Source organism: Podarcis raffonei, chromosome 12, assembly GCF_027172205.1.
Source record: "Podarcis raffonei isolate rPodRaf1 chromosome 12, rPodRaf1.pri, whole genome shotgun sequence".
NCBI classification, from domain to species: Eukaryota; Metazoa; Chordata; class Lepidosauria; order Squamata; family Lacertidae; genus Podarcis; species Podarcis raffonei.
The window spans coordinates 6568886-6586775 of NC_070613.1; the positions used below are offsets into that span (position 1 = coordinate 6568886).

A 17890-nucleotide genomic window follows, 5' to 3' on the forward strand; every position below is an offset into this window, starting at 1 on the left:
AGCCGAAAACACCCAAAGAGGGTGCAAAATGGGGCTTCTGAGGGGCGTAACTAGGGAAAGGGTTTGCGGCTTGTGGAGAGTCCCAAGGGCCACATAGAGAGGCTTTGAGGGCCACATGTGGCCTCTGAGTCTGAGGTTCTCCACCACTGATCCAAAGTGATGGCTCTGATGATGAGGTCTTTTTTGCCAGACTCCCAAGCAAGCCATTTCCTTTCTGAGCTGCTCCAGGCTGTAGCACTGCAGTTGAGTTAGGGGGCTCACAGGACAGAAAATGGCAAGTGGCGGGGAGATGGGTTGTAGCTAGACCTTCTCCCTGAAATGCTAGTTTTCTGTTGGTGGGTAGAACTAGGATTTAGACCAGGGGTAGTCAACCTGTTTATACCTACCGCCCACTAACGCATCTTTCTTGATGGTAAAATTTCCTTACCGCCCACCAGTGCTCTATAGAAGGAGGATTCGGCTTGTACCATAGAACCCACTACCGCCCACCTAGAATCCTGAAACGCCCACTAGTGGGCGGTAGGGACCAGGTTGACAACCCCTGATTTAGACACTACCTCCCTGAAGCCAAAACCATTGACAGAATTTGAGTTTTCCATCTTTTCCTGTGTATTGGAGGGGAGTGGGGTGGGAGTGGTCCTTGCTGCGTGTGGCTGTTACATGCAGTTTCCCCCACAGTGCTTAACTTCTGCCATTTCCCCTCCACCCTGGTTGTACATTTTAGCCCTGCCAGTTCTTTTTAAGCAAGAGCTTAAAGATGTGGAAAAGGAAGAAGGAGACACCGTAGCTTTGCGCTGCGTACTCAACAAGCCGGATGCATCCGTGGCCTGGAAGAAGGGAGCGACGGTCCTTCGGGCTAGTGACAAATATAAGATGAAGCTGGAGGGGTGTGTGGCTGAGCTGTTCATCCACAATTCAGAGCCAGAGGATGGTGGGAGATACACCTGTGATGCCGGAGATAAGCAGAGCACAGCTCAGGTCAAAATCCATGGTAGGGTAATGGAGATGCATCCATCTCATTATTGCATTTATTCCCATTTTATATGTATCTACTCTGAGTTTTAGCTTGCTGAGCAAATGCGTGGTATGCAATCCTACCAGCTTGATATTTTTAGGAAGTTCATTGGGGTTTTCCATGCTGTGTTTATTACAGAGGGCGCCTCCAAAGTGGGGAGTTTTTTTCCTAGGGGTTTTTTTTGGGGGGGGTCTACTCCACAACATATCCATTGATGCAATAATAGTGCATTAATGGTGGATTTGTACTGGACTGTCCACACAATGTTGTTCTGCAATGCTTCTGCAGCTTTCTTTGATTATTGCTGCCTGGAGGGGGACTCTTGCACTACAAGATTGGGACAAAAAGCAAAGCACAGGTCATTTGGGGGGTATGAAACGTTATAGGATTTCAGGAGGAAGTTGCAGGACATGATTGCAAACAAAGCGGCATGCCAGCCACAAAACGTTTGCAGGTGCAAAAAACATTGAAAATGGGATTGTGTATAACTGCCCTGATACCATCATGAGCACAATTCACCATGAATGCACAATGAAAAGCAAATCTGGAGGAGCCTTTGCATGTTTGGAAGATTAGTATCCTGGCTTTTCTGTTGAGTGCGTGCTCTCAGGTAGGCTCCGCCCCTTTTAACTACGCAAAGAGCTCCGCCTCCCCACATCACAGATAGGTTCATTAGAACTGAGGTTTCTCGGGAACCTCAAAGGGCTGTGATGTGGGGAGGCGGACCAGGAACTTCTGTCATTGTCTCAGGGATCTGGGTGCTGTGCGCAGCCATGCAAAGGGCGCCCCCTGGTTAATGGGAGAGCAGTCATTATTGAGCATTCATCCTGATTTGTTTGTGCGGAGATTAGATGACACCAGCTATTTAATGAGCAACCATTCCGATTTGTTAGACAATGTTGTGTGAAAGGTGTTATCCCATACTTCCCCATAACTTTCCTTACTGTAAGAAAGCCCCATCTTTGAGGGAGGTGATTTTTGTGTGTGTGCGAGACTGCCTAGTTAACCACAACTGAACAACCTCAATTTGCCAGTATGTGTTGAATCTCACCTGGCAATAGCAATAGTCTGGAAGCGCCCTAAATCCTTATCATAATGAGCTAGGCAAATTTGTGATGGCAGCCATAATAAGCCTGAACTGCTTGGGAGTTTCAGTGGTTCATGGAGAACCTTTGGGCCTAGGGAAAGAGGCGTAGACTAGACAAGGCCCAAGGGAAGGAGGATTGGTACATGGAAGAGTTCAAAAGAATGATAGGAAGAAGAGAGGGCCAGAGTGGGGGATGAGTCTGAGAGGGGAATGAAAACCAGGGGAAAGAAAGGTCAGAGATGAGAGGCATAACTTCACAGGGGCTGCAGAAAAGTTTAGATGTTTGATTTGAAATGACCATGTGAAATCTTGGGTTGGAGGCAGTGTCATGTATATGAATCAGATGCTAAAGCTGGCAAGTCACCCTCATGTGTGTGTATATACATTTGAAATCCCTTCATCCTCCAGCCATACCTACCCGCTTCAAAGAACCGCTAAAGAACACGGAATCCACACAAGGTGGGATAGTTACTCTGCACTGTGAGCTGAACAAGTCTGCTCCAGTGGAGTGGATGAAGGGGCAGAAAGGTCTGAGACCCAGCAGCAAATACAGAATGAAGAAAGAAGGAACTGTGGCCGAACTGACGATCCACGATCTAGACCTCAAGGATGCTGGGGATTACACATGTTCCGCTGGAGACCAAAAGACAACAGCTGTCTTAACAGTGAATGGTAAAAACACAACAACGCCACCAGCCTTTTGGAGTGATTCTGCCATCTCCCCCAACCCACTTAATTTATGTTCTTGCAAAGCTCTGTCTTCGACTCTACTTTTCCTTCGTCTTGTCCTTCGCTGTCATGCCCGCATGCAGCCTCCTTGCTTTACGCTTCTCCAGTCTTGCAGGATGTAAGGTGTTGCTGTTGCATGCTTACATGATTTGCAATGTTCCTCTCGCAAATGACATGGCATGACGTGCACAAGGTATGAGATATACTGTGTGGTTCTGTCACCCTCATTAAGAAAAGGTTGGCCGTTTCATATCTGAGTTATTATTTCAATTCTCTGGCCAGCCTCCTCTTAATGGGGCACCCCTTCATTCCTAAGGATAATCCCATTCGGAAGTTCTTTTCTGTCCCCCAAGTTGGCAATTGGCAGGATTTGCTGGAAGCATGTCCAGGATGGTTCCCCATAACTGGGGGGTGAATTGTACAATTCAGCAGCATGCCAGAGAGTGAGAGAGAGGCTCCGTCTAACTTGTGGTTGTTGACACAGTATCTGTTCATTCTGCGTCCTTCAGCCTTGGCAGCACAGATCAAAGTGGGGCTAAAGAATGAGGAAGCAACAGAGAGTGGAACAGCCACTCTGCATTGCGAGTTGACCAAGGCCGTTGACTCCGTTGAGTGGCTGAAGGATCAAAAGGTGCTGAAACCGAGTGAAAAATACAGAATGAGGCTAGAAGGTCGCTTTGCTGAGCTAACCATCCAAGATCTGGAACTGACGGATGCTGGAAGCTACACATGTGTGTGTGGAGATCAGAAGACCACTGCAGCCGTGAAAGTGAATGGTAATGGACCTTATGCCCACATTAAAGCCTGTTAACAAACATGCTTAATCAAGCTGTAGCCGCTCTTGCAACATGTCTTTGTGGATCTCTTGCTGTTGGTCTCCCGGGGCTTCTTTTTCTTCCCTGTACTCCCCCCCCCCATATTTTGATACATAAAATAATGCAGTTATACCTCTCCCTGCAAAATGCCCCTGTGTTCCTGCTACATAGGGATCTGGTGATGGTTGCGGCACAGCTAAACCTTTGTGTTGGTTGGTCTTGACGCCAGTTGCTTCCTAGCACCATGGACCTCTGTGTGCTAAAGCATCAAAACGTCAGAGGTCCTCCAGTGATCTGACCCTTTCTCTCTACCCATATTGCATTCTTTAGCACTGCCTGTATTTTTCCAAGAAGAACTAAAAAGCAAGGAGGTTACAGAGGGCGAGACGACCACACTGCTCTGCATGCTGAGCAAGGCTGCCCCTGTGGAATGGCGGAAGGGGCAAAGGGCACTCAAAGCAGGTGGCAAATACGAAATTAAGCAGGAGGGACCTTGTGCTGAGCTGATGATCCATGACTTGGATGTAGCAGATTCTGGAGACTACACTTGCAAATGCGGAGGACAGAAGACTACAGCTAGCTTGACCGTGAATGGTAAAGAAAAGAAATGTAGAGATATAACGTGTACCTTATATATAGCCAGACTTCTCTTGCGGTTTTTCTTCTGAAATTAAACCCAACAGCGCTCTTCCTAATCCACACATGTCACTTTCCTCCTCTTCCTCCTTAAAACACCCCTTTGGTGTGGATTCTGGAACTTCTTCCTCACAACAGATGCATAGACCCTCTCAAGTGAATTTAACATTTACAGTTACAAATTTACAGGCTCAGAAATGTTGAAAAGCTTCACTGGGTCTTCATCACACTTGGTTTACCTAAGAAAACAAGGCATGATATTTTCACTCAGTCTTCATTCAGTGAGATCCAGAGAATTTCTGCATTGGTTGGAGCTGCGGGAGGAGGGCCTTTGGTTAGGACTTGTCACGAAGAATAGCTAGGGGGTATTAAATTCATTCCCATCTCCAAATATGTTAATTGTTAAAGGAACAGTCAGACCTTCACTGGGAGTGGTGCCATTTTCAGTGTAGGGTTAATTGGGAGCTACTGGGATAGAATGGTACAAGCAAAACCAAGGAGGCACTTTAGGTCAAGGCCACAAAAGGTTGAAATTTAATTCAATTCTGAAACCCTGCAGCTGGGCAGAATAGGCATCTCCAGGATGAGTGTAATTTAATGCGATGAAAAGACAAGTAAATCACTACATTGACACCGATAGCACACTTAAAGTTGTTTGCTAAGAGGAGGGTAGTTCACAGTCTCGAGGGTCTCAGTTTTGATGGACTCCTGTCCTGTTGTTACCTTCACCCTGCAGTCTTGCCTACACTTTTCACGAAAGCCCTGAAGGACGAAGAAGCTACGGAAGGCAAAGCTGCCACTCTGCGGTGCGAGCTGAACAAGTCCTCTGCCACCGTGGAGTGGAAGAAAGGACACAAGACCCTTAAGCAAGGCAGCAAGTACAAAATGAGGCAGGATGGCACCATTGCTGAGCTTATCATTCAAGGCCTGGAGCTAACAGATTCTGGGACTTACAGCTGTGTGTGTGGAGAGCAGCAGACTGTGGCATCTTTGGAAGTCAAGGGTAAAGAAAACAAGCTCACAACCCACTCACCAACCTATTTTCTACCTTTTCTACCCATTCTATTGTCATTCTATTGTGTGTGTGGGAGGGAGTCGTCTTAGATAGGTTGGAATCCAGATGTTTTGGCTGCTTCTTCTAAGGCCACAGCCCTTTTTAATTCCACATATACCTACCCATTCCTCTATTTCCTGTCTCTCAGAGGAAGTGGATTTTCTAGGGAGGTTGAGACAGCCAATATTTCCCTGAATGGGTGATGCCTTTCACTGCCTCTGAGTGGTGGGACTTCAGTGGTTGCATGCAGGGGTAAGGATCAAGTTCTTTTTCTCCCTCCGTCGCTTACTTTCCCCCTCTATTACCACCTTCTCAGCCCTCCCGGTGCTTTTCAAAGAAGGACTGAAGAACAGGGAAGCCGTGGAAGGCACCACCGCCACTCTGCGTTGTGCCATGACCAAAGCTGGTGTTGAGGTGAAGTGGAGAAAGGGGCCTGAGTCTCTCAAGCCAAGTGACAAGTACAGAATGAGGCAGGAAGGTGCTGCGGCTGAACTCTTGATTCGAGACCTGCAGGTGGAGGATACAGGAGATTATACCTGTGTTTGTGGAGACCAAAAGACAACGGCTGTCTTGACTGTTCATGGTAACCAAACGTTCCATGCTGCAACGGTGATGTCTCGGAATCTGCCTTCTCTCTGTAGATTTACTGACTTTGTGTTGCCTTTGTTTGTTGTTTCCCTCCTTTGTTCCTCTCGATCTGTCTGTTTCTCCGTTGGTTGCTTGTTAACATACCTTTTATTATCTCCAGCATGCATGAGTGTGGGCTCGTCCACACTTCTCCTTGTCCTCTGCCTGGAAAGCTCAGATCCCAGCGGTTTTCTGCTTGTCCCACTCCTTTACCAGGGGAATCTTGCTCTTTAGTTCTCAATCGGAACAAACAGCAATCCGCTGAAAACTTGAATGGCTGCCTGCTCTGATTGTGCACTGAAGAGTGGTTTTCCTGCGGGGAAGCAGTGGGACGAGCGGAAGTGTGGATAAGCTCTGTGTCATAAATAGATCCTTAATGTTGCAGCCAGTGGTTTGCACTGAAATCCCAGTTGTAAAAATGTGTGTCTTCATTATCTGTTGGCAGCACTGGAGGTAGAATCTCTGCAGTTCTGGAGAACTGTGGAGGGGTGTGTCCATAGAGCACTTCGAATGCTTCCTCCTACACACTACTGTGCGTCTGTCATTTATGTGTTGTTGGAAATTACCCTACAATAAGAAGCTATGATAGAAGTACTGGAAATCGAGAGCCGTGCTGTTCTTTCATATCACCAAGGTAGTTTTCTACGGCCTGAAACCACCTCTGGAAGATTTTTAACAGGACGCTTCTTGAAAACTCAGTTACAACTGATTTTATAATATTGTTTCATGCCACGCCAATCTCTATGTGGTACGAGATTCTAGGTGTTGCAAGCATAATTACCGGAGTCTGTGTTCCCTTTTGGGCCAATGATATGTGGTTTTTTAATACATATATACGACCTGCGTCTGGATGGAGAGAGCGCAGAGCGTTCACAGCCCAAGAGGGTCCTGTTCCTCCCATTGCTGCAGCCTCCGATTCCAGGAGACCCCAAACATCATGTATGACCTTCCTGCTCCCAACTCTGGGATTGTCTTTTGCTAATTACCCAGAGCTCAGGGTGGGGTCTCCCCTAATATTTCTGGAAGAGAGTCTTCTGCCTCGTTGATGGATTTCTTGATGGGTTAATGACTCTGCCTTTGTTTCATAATGGCCCATCTCCAGGCGATTCCCTGGTCAAGAGAACAAGTCCAGCCTGTATTTTTACACTGCTAAATCCATTGATTAAACGTCAACATTTATGAAAGCCAGGAATTGTGAGGTTTGGTTAAATTCCAGCCCCCTTACTGAATCCAGATATTTTAGGGGAGTCTTGCCTCCCCACAAATTTATAACAATATTCTACTTTGCTCATTAGCATTTGGAAGCTTTCACTGATAATTAACATCTTGATTTAAGCTTGGTGATTTGGATAGTGCACATCTGTGTGAACTGGTAAAGTGCTTTCTCCCGCCCCCCATATATTTTCAACCTACTTGCCTACAAGTCAATCGAAAAGGTCGCATTCCTTTTGCAATATAGTCCAACTGCCTTGGACCACTTCTTTTAGCTTATCATCCATGGCTTTTGTTCATCCTTTCCCCTCCTGCTAACCAAACTCGGTTTCCTCATAACCTACCTCCTGTGTTATGGTTTCTGGATCAAAACTATTAAAAAGCCACAAAAGTTCCACGTCTGAAATAAGACATTCCTTGGAATGAAATATATCTGAGAGTCTTTTACTTGGAAACTTCCAAAAGTTTATTGGAATTTCAGTTGTTAACTGCATTGCGTCACTTGGGCATGGCATATTGGGTGCTGGCTATATACTAGCAAGGGAATCTCTGAGATTCTTGTTGGGATGTTTAGTCCCATGCCAGTGGCTCCATGATGGCTGCAAAGTCCTCGGGTGGCATGTAAAGGTAAAGGTAAATGGACCCCTGACCATTAGGTCCAGTCGTGACCTCATCTCGCTTCAGAGGAGGCCTTGGCACAATTATGCAACTGCTCAAGTTCCATAATATTTTGAAGAACTTGAGGAGGCTGGTACATCAGCTTAGTTATGAGGCTTTTTCAGGGCTGGTTCTAGCTTTCAGTCCCTGCATTGGTGTCCTAGGCTGAAACCCTAAGCCCTTGCAGCTAGGAAGTAAGAGAGTAAGGAGAGCCAGTGTGGTGTAGTGGTTAAGAGCAGTAGATTCGTAATCTGGGGAACCGGGTTCACGTCTCCGCTCCTCCCCATGCAGCTGCTGGGTGACCTTGGGCCAGTCACACTTCTCTGAAGTCTCTCAGCCCCACTCACCTCACAGAGTGTTTGTTGTGGGGGAGGAAGGGAAAGGAGAATGTTAGCCGCTTGGAGACTCCTTCAGGTAGTGATAAAGCGGGATATCAAATCCAAACTCTTCTTCTTCTCTAAGTCCAAATGGGACATAATTCTGAGTAACTTCTGAGATTGCACAGAACAAGATGCACATCGATGAAAAGATGGCTCATGGTGCATGTCGGGCTGGAAGATCCTTATCTGACATGCAAAACCCAGGGGAATCTGCAGGTTCCATGTGTCAAAGTCATGTCAAATCCTCTTCTGGAGAAGCCAATGGCATTAATTTTAGCAGAAATCGCTTCCTAGTGTTCTCACCACTGCAGCTGAAGACTCACCATTTTGGTGTCCCGTCCTCCACACCAACTTCTGTTCATTCATCTTTAAAACTCACTGTTTAGGCTTTCTGCTTCTATTTCTTATTTTCAATTCTGCTTATTGCATTCCTCTTTCATCCTTCCTTGCAATTTTTTTTCCATGGAAAATTCTAATGAGTTGATATTTTTCCCTATTTTAAGGGGCAGGTGAAATGTCTTTGATGTCTGGCAGTGTTTACTGCTTTTACCGTCCTTTTTGTTTGTTTGTTTGTTTTGTTTGCATGATGTTCATATTTACATTTCGTGTGTGTGTGTGTGTGTGTGTGTACATTTATGGGATGCTGGGATGCTGAATGCTACCCACAAATTATTTGTGGTGCTTATCATCTGTCTGTAAGAGTTTGTGTTCTGAAGTTGGATGAAATGAAATAATTACTTGTGACCTCATTTCAACCAATCATCAGGTCCACATTTCCATTTAGTTTCATGTCCAAAATGCTGTTGAAAAACCTGAAAGCTAGAAAATGGCTGACATTTAAAATTCCCAGAACCTTTTCATATTTTTTTATTTTTTGGCATATAATGAAACGGCATTGCTCTTTCAAAAGAGTTTTAAATGCTTTATACATGGTTCTGTTGTTGGTGGAAAGAAGCCAGAATCTGCCATCAACAAAGCACTGCTCTCTCAAAAGACCCTTCTAATGGAGGCAGGTGAACAGCTCAAGTGGTTCTTGGAATATCTGGGTCACATGACACACTCTCTATCAATATTACTCCCCTCAGCTGTGCCTGCACGTTTCCAAGAAGAACTTAAAAGCCAGGAAGCCACGGAAAGTGGGACGGCCACTCTGCGCTGTGAGCTGAGCAAGGCTGCCCTAGTGGAGTGGAGGAAGGGTGAGCGGTTGCTCAAACCGAGTGATAAATACAAAATCAAACAGAAGGATAATGTTGCCGAGCTGATCATCCAAGACGTCACGGACCAAGATGCTGGAGATTACTCTTGTGTGTGTGGAGATCAAAAAACATCTGCCTCTCTAACTGTGCATGGTAAATATTATACGCATGTGGCATTGGCAACATTCTACAAGATGTGTTTTATACCTAGATTCTCCTCAGACCATGTGAAATATAGACCACCATTCTACACTGGGTTTCTGTTGATAGTGGTAATTATCCTGTTTCTTTTTCCCAAGTCACATTTTGTTGTTTCTCTGACTAAGTGTACCAAAATTGATGCAAATGCTCTAGCTATCATTTACTCATAGCGTTTGGGAGCAACTTAGTCAGTGTTGAGGTTCCTACGGCCCAGACATCAGCAGGCAAGATATTTAACCATGCTCTGTGTATGTATGGATGATAACATTTATTTAAGCAACTTGAATCATTCCAACCATAGTCTCCCCCTATAGTTCACCGAGCTGTAGCATGGGGTGGTACATAATCCATTTTTGGACGCAAGTCTCTGGTACACACTTTGTATGCTGGGAATGGTGGAGGGTGGGCGGTCGGAGAGGAGGTTTTCCTCAAAGCAGCTGCAGGTTCTCAATACCGCCCACTAGATCCTCAGCCCAGATGCTCTGTGGCCAGGTTCACGTGATGAGGTAAGTCAAACTTTGGTTACAGCTTGTGGTTAGGGATGAGAAATTTGGACCACAAGTCCCAGTTTGGATCGCATGCTAAGCCTAGAACAGTGGTTCTCAACCTGTGGGTCCCCAGATGTTGTTGAACTACAACTCCCATCATCCCTAGCTAGCAAGGCCAGATCTCAGGGATGATGGGAGTTGTAGTCCAACACCATCTGTGGACCCACCGGTTGAGAACCACTGGCCTAGAAAAAGGAGCAGAGAGGCTGCGGTCTCCTCTCTGGGAGCTCACGCATTTGTGGAGTCTTGCCAACCCAAGGTTTGGTTTAGTGCGCTGGGTGCATGCTGCCAACAGATGTGTGCATGGATGTTTGGTGAAGGTGGGAGTGGAGGAACGGGCTTCCTTCTGGCCTGTTTCGCTGTTGCTGTATAGATGTCTGTACACAAAACTGGTAGAACGTTGCCTCAGGAGAGTGAGGAAAATTCTCAGGGATGATTCACACCCTGGCCGGCACTTTCTTGATCTCTTGCCCTCGGGCAGAAGTTATAGAAGCATGATTAGTCGCATCAACAGGGTAAAGAACAGCTTCTATCCGTGGGCTGTTAGGCTGCTGAGTGAAAAGATAACAACAGGGCAACTGACTTTCGGGTTTGGTGTGTGTGTGTCAGTAAACGAAGGGAATTAAGACTAAGATAGCTGAGTGGGGGGTGCTCGTGTAATCTCACTGCATACAAGTTGTACAAGTGACAATAAAGTATTTAAATGTGAAGCTGGGGCAGAGGCGGCTGCATTAGGAGCATTTATTTTTATTATTTTTTTATTAATAAATGTTTATTACGGTTTTACAAAACAAAAGATTCATCATTTCAAAATGTATCATTTCCATACATAGAGCTCATATAGAAAACAAATACAACAGAAAAACAAAAATATATAGCAGAAAAAAAACCAACAAATAATAAAAAAGAAAAAAGAAAAGCCCACTTTCTTAAATTTATAAAGTTCCATGCCCCTCTGTCTTGACCTCCTCACATCCCCCTTTTTTGTGTTCCTCTTTATTCCAGTCAAATTCAGCAAGTTCAAAACCTTATTTAAGCCATACTTAATTTTATATTCTTCTAATTATTATGTCCCAATTTTTCATTATTTTAGTCCATACCTCATCTTATATACTATGACATAATAATGTTCTGTTCATAGCCCCCTATCCTTTTTAACATTCTTCTTTTCATTGACATTTAACCAAGTCACACAAACCCTGTTACCTTCACTTCCCACATCATATTAACACTCAAAGATTTTACAGTATTTTTGTAAATAGTCCTTAAATTTTTTCCAATCCTGTTCAATCAAATCTTCTCCCTGATCATGGATTCTGCCAGTCATTTCAGCCATCTCCATGTAGTCGATCACTTGCGTCTGCCATCTGCATTAGGAGCATTTAATTCCACATGGTTGCAGAGTTATCAAGCTAGCTAGAGCTTTCCAACAGAAGGAGGGGCATAAGGGGGCATATAGTATTGCGTGTGCTTTTCTCTGGGGCTTGGGGGGAAGAGGAATGTAGAGGAAAGGAGAGGAGCCTATAGGCTAGATGATATGGAGCGAAAAGCATTTTGCAGGGCTAGTGGGGGAGGCATAATAGTGGCTCTCATTGCTAAAAAACGTGAAGCAGCCCTGAGCCTGTTTTAGAAGATTGCACTGTGTTTTACAAATAATCATCGCAGACACAAGATAGCATAGACATTCATTTCTTTACCCTAATATTGACTTGTGTTTAGGACATGACTGTCCTCTATGCAGTTTCTGTCAGTTCTCATTTGCAATACTGTTTCTCCTGACTGTCTTGGACAGTCTGCCCAAATTCTCAGAACTCCTTCTACTTACAGAAACAGTTAAGACCCACCTGGGTTGGTGAATTATGCCATGGAGGCCATGCAAAACACAGAGGTGTACAGTGCAAGTCAACCCTGAGCCACAAGGCTTATTTTGTGCAGGGAACCCTCATGCTTCAGCTCATTGGGCAATTCTAGCAATATGAGCATGAGAAGTCCAAGGAGCGGGCAACTATCTGTCTTCAAGAACCATGGCCAAAAATTGGGGACAGCTATAAGCTCTTCTTTCTTCTCAGTGGCATGATGTACTTAAGGTTCTATGTATGAGTGTATCATTTGCCCTCCCTCATGTCGACACCTTCTTGGAAATCAGAAAAGCCATACCGTAAATACTAGGGTAAGTGGTGGATAAGAGGGATCTCCTGGAATCTCCCAACTGCTGTGAATTTTAATGTGCTCTTTGTGATCTCCAGCCCTGCCTCCACGCTTCAAAACAGAGCTGAGCAACCTGGAGGTTGCAGAACGCGGAACAGCTACTTTGCGGTGTGAGTTGACCAAGGCAGCGGCTCCAGTGGAGTGGAGGAAGGGCAATGAGGTGCTCAAGCCGAACGACAAATACAAAATGAAGCTAGAAGGTGCTGTCGCTCAGCTTGTCATCCACAGTTTGGAACTGGGAGATGCTGGAGATTACAGCTGCACCTTTGGTGATCAGAAGACCTTGGCTTCCTTGAGAGTGAATGGTACATTTAATGGTTCTATTTCCCATTTGTCAAATGCAACATGAGTAACCGCAGGAAAAGCAGGCATCCTTATCTGTCTGTCCTCCTGGATTCTCCCATGTAGCTAAGAGATCTCAAGAGGTTTACAACACTGATAGGCTGAGTATTATCGCTTGTATTTTGAGACCCAGGACAACAACCAAAACATGCAGAAACTGTCAGGAGTTCAGCCTACACTCAAGTAGGACCCTGGCAGACACACATGCCCGACTGGCATGTTCCCTCCCTCCTGGTCGATCGTTCGGGAGCTTCAAAAGCTTTCTTCTGCCCGAACATCACAGCCACCGATGCCAACAGACATCTGCACACTTAGGGATCCGCAGAGTTTGCGCAATTGCGCAGCAACTCAGCATTTTGGCTAGTCTACTTTTATTTACATTTAAACACACACGGAGCACTGCAACATGGCTCCCTCTCTCTCTAGCATCAGACAGCAAAAAGAAAAAGAACAAAGGACAATAGTCCCACTTCACGGAACACAGTAACGCAAACATCCTGTCTCTGTTACTTCCCACTCTGTGGAGTCAAAACATATACTGTCATGTGAAAGACAACAATCCCATGACTTCAATCGTGGAGCAGGAATTCTAACAGAAACCAGGGAAACAAGAGTGCTGTATTCTCAAGGATGTAGGTAATATAGAAGTATATAAAAGAGGCACACAGTAGGTTTGGGCTGAATGGACATCCAGCATAATGAAGGTTCTGCTGCATTGTCACTTTTGCTGTCCTCCATAGTTAACGTAACCAGGTGGCCATGGAGTAATCTTGGTAATATACAACTGATACTGATTTCACTGGTGTGTTGATTCTGTTGTGGGGAATTGCATAGAATTGTGGAGGAGTGTCTTTAAACCTCCCAGACTCTCAATGTATGTAAGAAACGTTTTTCAGATGTTGACAGTCACTCAATATATTCATTCTAAACTTCTTAGCCCTCCCTGCCCTTTTCAAGAAAGGCATGGAGGATCAAGAGGCCTTGGAAGATGGGACGGTTGCTTTCCAGTGTGAGCTGACGAAAGCATCTCCAGTGGAATGGAAGAGGAAGCATAAGTCACTCAAACCGAGCGACAAGTACAAAATGAGGCAGGAAGGTGCTGTCTCAGAGCTTGTGATAGTCAGCCTAGAACTTAAGGATGCTGGAGAGTATTCCTGTGTGTGCGGCAACCAGACAACAACTGCGGCTCTGACGGTGCACGGTAAATCAGCGTGTCCTAAATGTCCGGGTAGTCTGGAAAACCCTGGTCGTTCTTCCCTTCCGGTCCTCTGTGTGTGTTGACATTGCATTCTCCTCTGTGATGTGTTTTGTCATATCTTCCTAACTCACTGGATACCCCAGTGCATGTTCCTGCACTGATCACCCCCTTGGTCTATCTACTGTTTCCCCTCTATTCTAGAGTGGTGATTTTCAGACTCTGTTCTGGGGGAACCCAGAACTCTTCAGAAGGCTGTTGAGGGTTCCTCAGTTAGAAGATCTGCAATGGAAGATGAGCTTCCCTGATAGACAGCTTGCCCACCAGCAGCAGCTGCAGGATAATTTTTACTCTTGGGTCCTTTCAGGACTGTGTGTTCCTCTAGAACATTTCCCATAACCTCTGCAACGAGTAAGGATTCCCTAGCAAACCAACAAGTAGACAAATAGATATAGAAAAGGTTCCCCAAAGTTAAAAAGTTTGAAAACCATAATTCTAGAGCATCCTTGCATTATTGCTCTCCTCGAAAGACCTCATGCATTCCCATTGCTTTGTTTTGACATGGAGTGTTCCGTCGTCTGGCTAATGCACATTAACGATATCTCTGTGGCATGTCCACTTCTGTGGTGTGTTGTGGTCTCACTTCAGCTGGAAAGAATATTGGCATGAACCTGCGTTAAACGGTAGCAGCTGTGGAGATCTGTTCATTTCACCCACACTGAGAGAACACAAGGTTGCTGAGAGTATTTGCTGCTTCCTTGTTTCTTAGCCTTGCCCATAGTTTTCAAAGAAGAACTAAAATGTGCAGAAGCTATGGAAGGCGAGGTGGCCACCCTGCGCTGCAAGCTCAGCAAGCCTGCTTCGGTCGAATGGAAGAAGGGCAGCCAGTCACTGAAGCACGGTGAAAAATACACAATGAGGCAGAAGGACACCATAGTGGAACTGCTGATTCATCACCTAGAAGAGGAGGATTCGGGCGATTATACCTGTGTGTGTGGCAACCAGCAAACCACAGCTGCCTTAGCAGTACATGGTAATGCCATATATTTTAAAAGAACCATAATGTTTCCCACCATCCCTTCGCCCATTTTCTTTTGTATGTTGCTTGTCTTTGAAGAACACCCATTTTGGACTTGTCATGTCCATCGCAGTGGGCATCTGGGTAAGTGTGCTTTAACAGGCTCTACGTGTTGTATCCCTCAGTTCCACCGGCCCTCTTCAAAGAGCCCCTAAGGAATGTGAAAGCTACAGAAGAAGGAACAGCCACTCTATGCTGTGAACTAACTAAGGCCGCTCCGGTGGAGTGGATGAAAGGGCAGAATTTGCTCAAGGAAGGTGATAAGTACAAAATGAGACAGGAAGGCTCTGTTGTTAAGCTGCTGATTCAAGATCTGGAACTGACTGATGCTGCTGAATATACCTGCATCTGTGGAGACCAGAAGACAGCAGCTTCCTTGACCGTGCATGGTAAAGAAGTTAAATGCGTGGTCACCTACCATCCCACTAACTGTACATTATCTGGAGTTGGATTTAACTTCCACATGTTTGTGTTCATCATCTGTATCTATGTCATTTCTGTGACGTTGTCTCTGATTGTTGGGCATGGCCTGTCAACATTTGTCTAGGAGCAATCGTCGTTGAAATAAGTTACATGTTCCCAATTTATTTCGATGGTGTTTCCGCAAGATAACATCCTCTGTCGTGTCAAATTTTCTACTGGCTTCCCATAAATGGTGAAGACAGGAAGCTGGGTTTGCAATCACAACAAGTTGTTATCAGCTTCCTGCCTTTAAAGCCTTCCTATGTGTTTTGATTGTCGTTCGCTCATGTTGTGTGGTCCACAGTTCTCCTCCCAAGTGGTCACATGTTGTTTTAAGTGCAATGATTTTGTTCTGTGATCCTCAGCCTTGCCTGCAAGGTTCAAACGCAACCTAAAGAACATGGAAGCAACAGAAGGTGGTGTGGCCACATTGCAGTGTCAGCTGACCAAGGTCGCACCCGTGGAATGGAAGAAGGACGGCCAAGTGCTCCAAGCTAGTGAAAAGTGGATCATGAGACAAGATAGTGGCGCTGTAGAGCTGGAGATCCATCAACTAGATCTTCAGGATATGGGAAACTATAGCTGTGTGTGTGGAGACCAACAAACTACAGCGTCTTTGACAGTCAATGGTAAACTATGGGTTGTGAATTAACTTCTCAGAAAATTTGCTAATTTCACCCTGAATAGCTATATCTGCCTTCCCTAACCTAGTGCCCTCCAGATGTTTCAGGCTACAGCTCCCATCAGCGCTGGCTGGGGATGGTGGGAATTGTAGTCCGAAATATCTGGAAGACACAAGGCGTAAGACAGTGCCCACTCTAGTCTGCAGCATAGTGAGCATGCACTTCCAAGTGCCATGGACTTCCAAAGCTTGATTCATAATGCATTTAGCACAGCCCACCACTGTACCTGCTGGCCCATACTTTTGGAGATGTTCACGCGCTCTGCTTCTTTTATGTCCTGTAGCTCTCCCCGCATTTTTCAAGGAAGAGTTAAAGAGTGAGCAGGTTGCAGAAGAAGGCTCAGTAACACTGCGCTGCAGGTTGAGCAAAGATGCCTCAGTGGCGTGGAAGAAAGGGCGCAACCTGCTGAATGCAGGTAGCAAGTACATCATGATGCAGCAAGGGACTACTGCAGAGCTGACTATTGATCATGCAGAACTGCAAGATGCAGGAGATTATACCTGTGTATGCGGAGACCAGCAGACAACAGCTGCTTTAACTGTCCATGGTAAAAGCAAAAGGCCAACCTTGATTAGACGACTTCCTAGTATCACTTCCAAAACTTAAGTTTTGTGCAATACCTATCTCAACTCTTTAATATTCTTTTATAATTTTATTTTTATATTTTTAAATTATTTTATCTTCCCCCTTCTGCCCCTACCAAGTAGGAATGGGACAAGACAAAATTTTCTCCTAGTGCTGGACTTACAAAGTCCCTCTTACTTGGATGAGACCATTCTAAAACCAATAGAAAATTGGTGGACTGGGCAGGGAGTGGGGTGGATCCGTAGGAGCTTGAAACACCAATGTATGGCAAGCTTGAATCCTGAATTAAAATTGCTCCTTGTTGCCGTCATTGCTGGTTTCTTTAACAGGGATTCTACTCTGAATTAAAATAAAAGAGTAAAATAATAATGGGAAGTTGTTATAGTTTATAATTATTGTGTAATGTTTTATTTCTGACTATTGGTCGAATAAAGGAAATTGATTGATTGATAATGGGAAGTTACTGTTGCATGTCTAATTTGCCTGGTTTTCCGTTTTGTTCTTCATTTGGTTCTCTTCTTCTCCTGTGGCCCTGAGTAGCCACCTGCATAAATGCCTAACCGTCCTGCTATCTGTTGCATCCTCAGCCTTACCTGCCTATTTCAAAGGTGAACTAAGGTACCAAGAAGCCACCGAAGGCGAATCTGCTGTTCTTCGGTGTCAGCTGAGCAAGGTGGCTCCAGTTGAGTGGAGGAAGGGGCAGCTGGTCCTCAGCCAAAGTGAGAAATACACACTAAAGCAGGAAGGCGCCATTTCAGAGCTGCTGATCCACAGCCCTGATGAACAGGATGCAGGAGAATACACCTGTGTTTGTGGAGACCACCAGACCACTGCGACCCTAAGAGTCAATGGTAAACAATGCTACTTGACAAACAACGGGCTTTTCACGCTGCCTTGTAACATCGCAATTTGGAAGGCAAACTCCACCCTCTCTGTATGCCTCTGTTCCTACTGTCCCTTTCCACCTCTTTTTCCTTTGGAATACCATCCTCTGTCTCTGTTGAACTGGTGGCTGTGTATACGCAAGAAGACCCCTTCATCATTACCATTTCGGCTTTTGATGTCCTTGCGTCAACTACTTTTGTGTTGCTGTCTTCCAGTGGCTTCCATCCCTGTTTAAACTATGTGCATGTGTGTGTATGTGTGTTCCACTGGTAATGCATAGAGCAGTTCTGGTTGC

At 45.3% G+C, this 17890-nt stretch overlaps 1 protein-coding gene across 1 annotated transcript in view; it reads left to right on the forward strand.

The window, feature by feature from the left end:
* Positions 1-17890, forward strand: part of OBSCN (obscurin, cytoskeletal calmodulin and titin-interacting RhoGEF) — a 201055-nt gene that overhangs the window by 98446 nt on the left and 84719 nt on the right. Inside the window, exons 36-49 of the mRNA XM_053359224.1 lie at positions 725-991; positions 2511-2774; positions 3341-3607; positions 3977-4240; positions 5019-5285; positions 5653-5919; positions 9298-9561; positions 12404-12670; positions 13645-13908; positions 14672-14935; positions 15106-15369; positions 15808-16071; positions 16409-16672; positions 17298-17561. Coding sequence (XP_053215199.1) covers positions 725-991; positions 2511-2774; positions 3341-3607; positions 3977-4240; positions 5019-5285; positions 5653-5919; positions 9298-9561; positions 12404-12670; positions 13645-13908; positions 14672-14935; positions 15106-15369; positions 15808-16071; positions 16409-16672; positions 17298-17561 — 3711 coding nt within the window. The remainder of the gene's footprint in view (positions 1-724; positions 992-2510; positions 2775-3340; positions 3608-3976; positions 4241-5018; positions 5286-5652; positions 5920-9297; positions 9562-12403; positions 12671-13644; positions 13909-14671; positions 14936-15105; positions 15370-15807; positions 16072-16408; positions 16673-17297; positions 17562-17890) is intronic.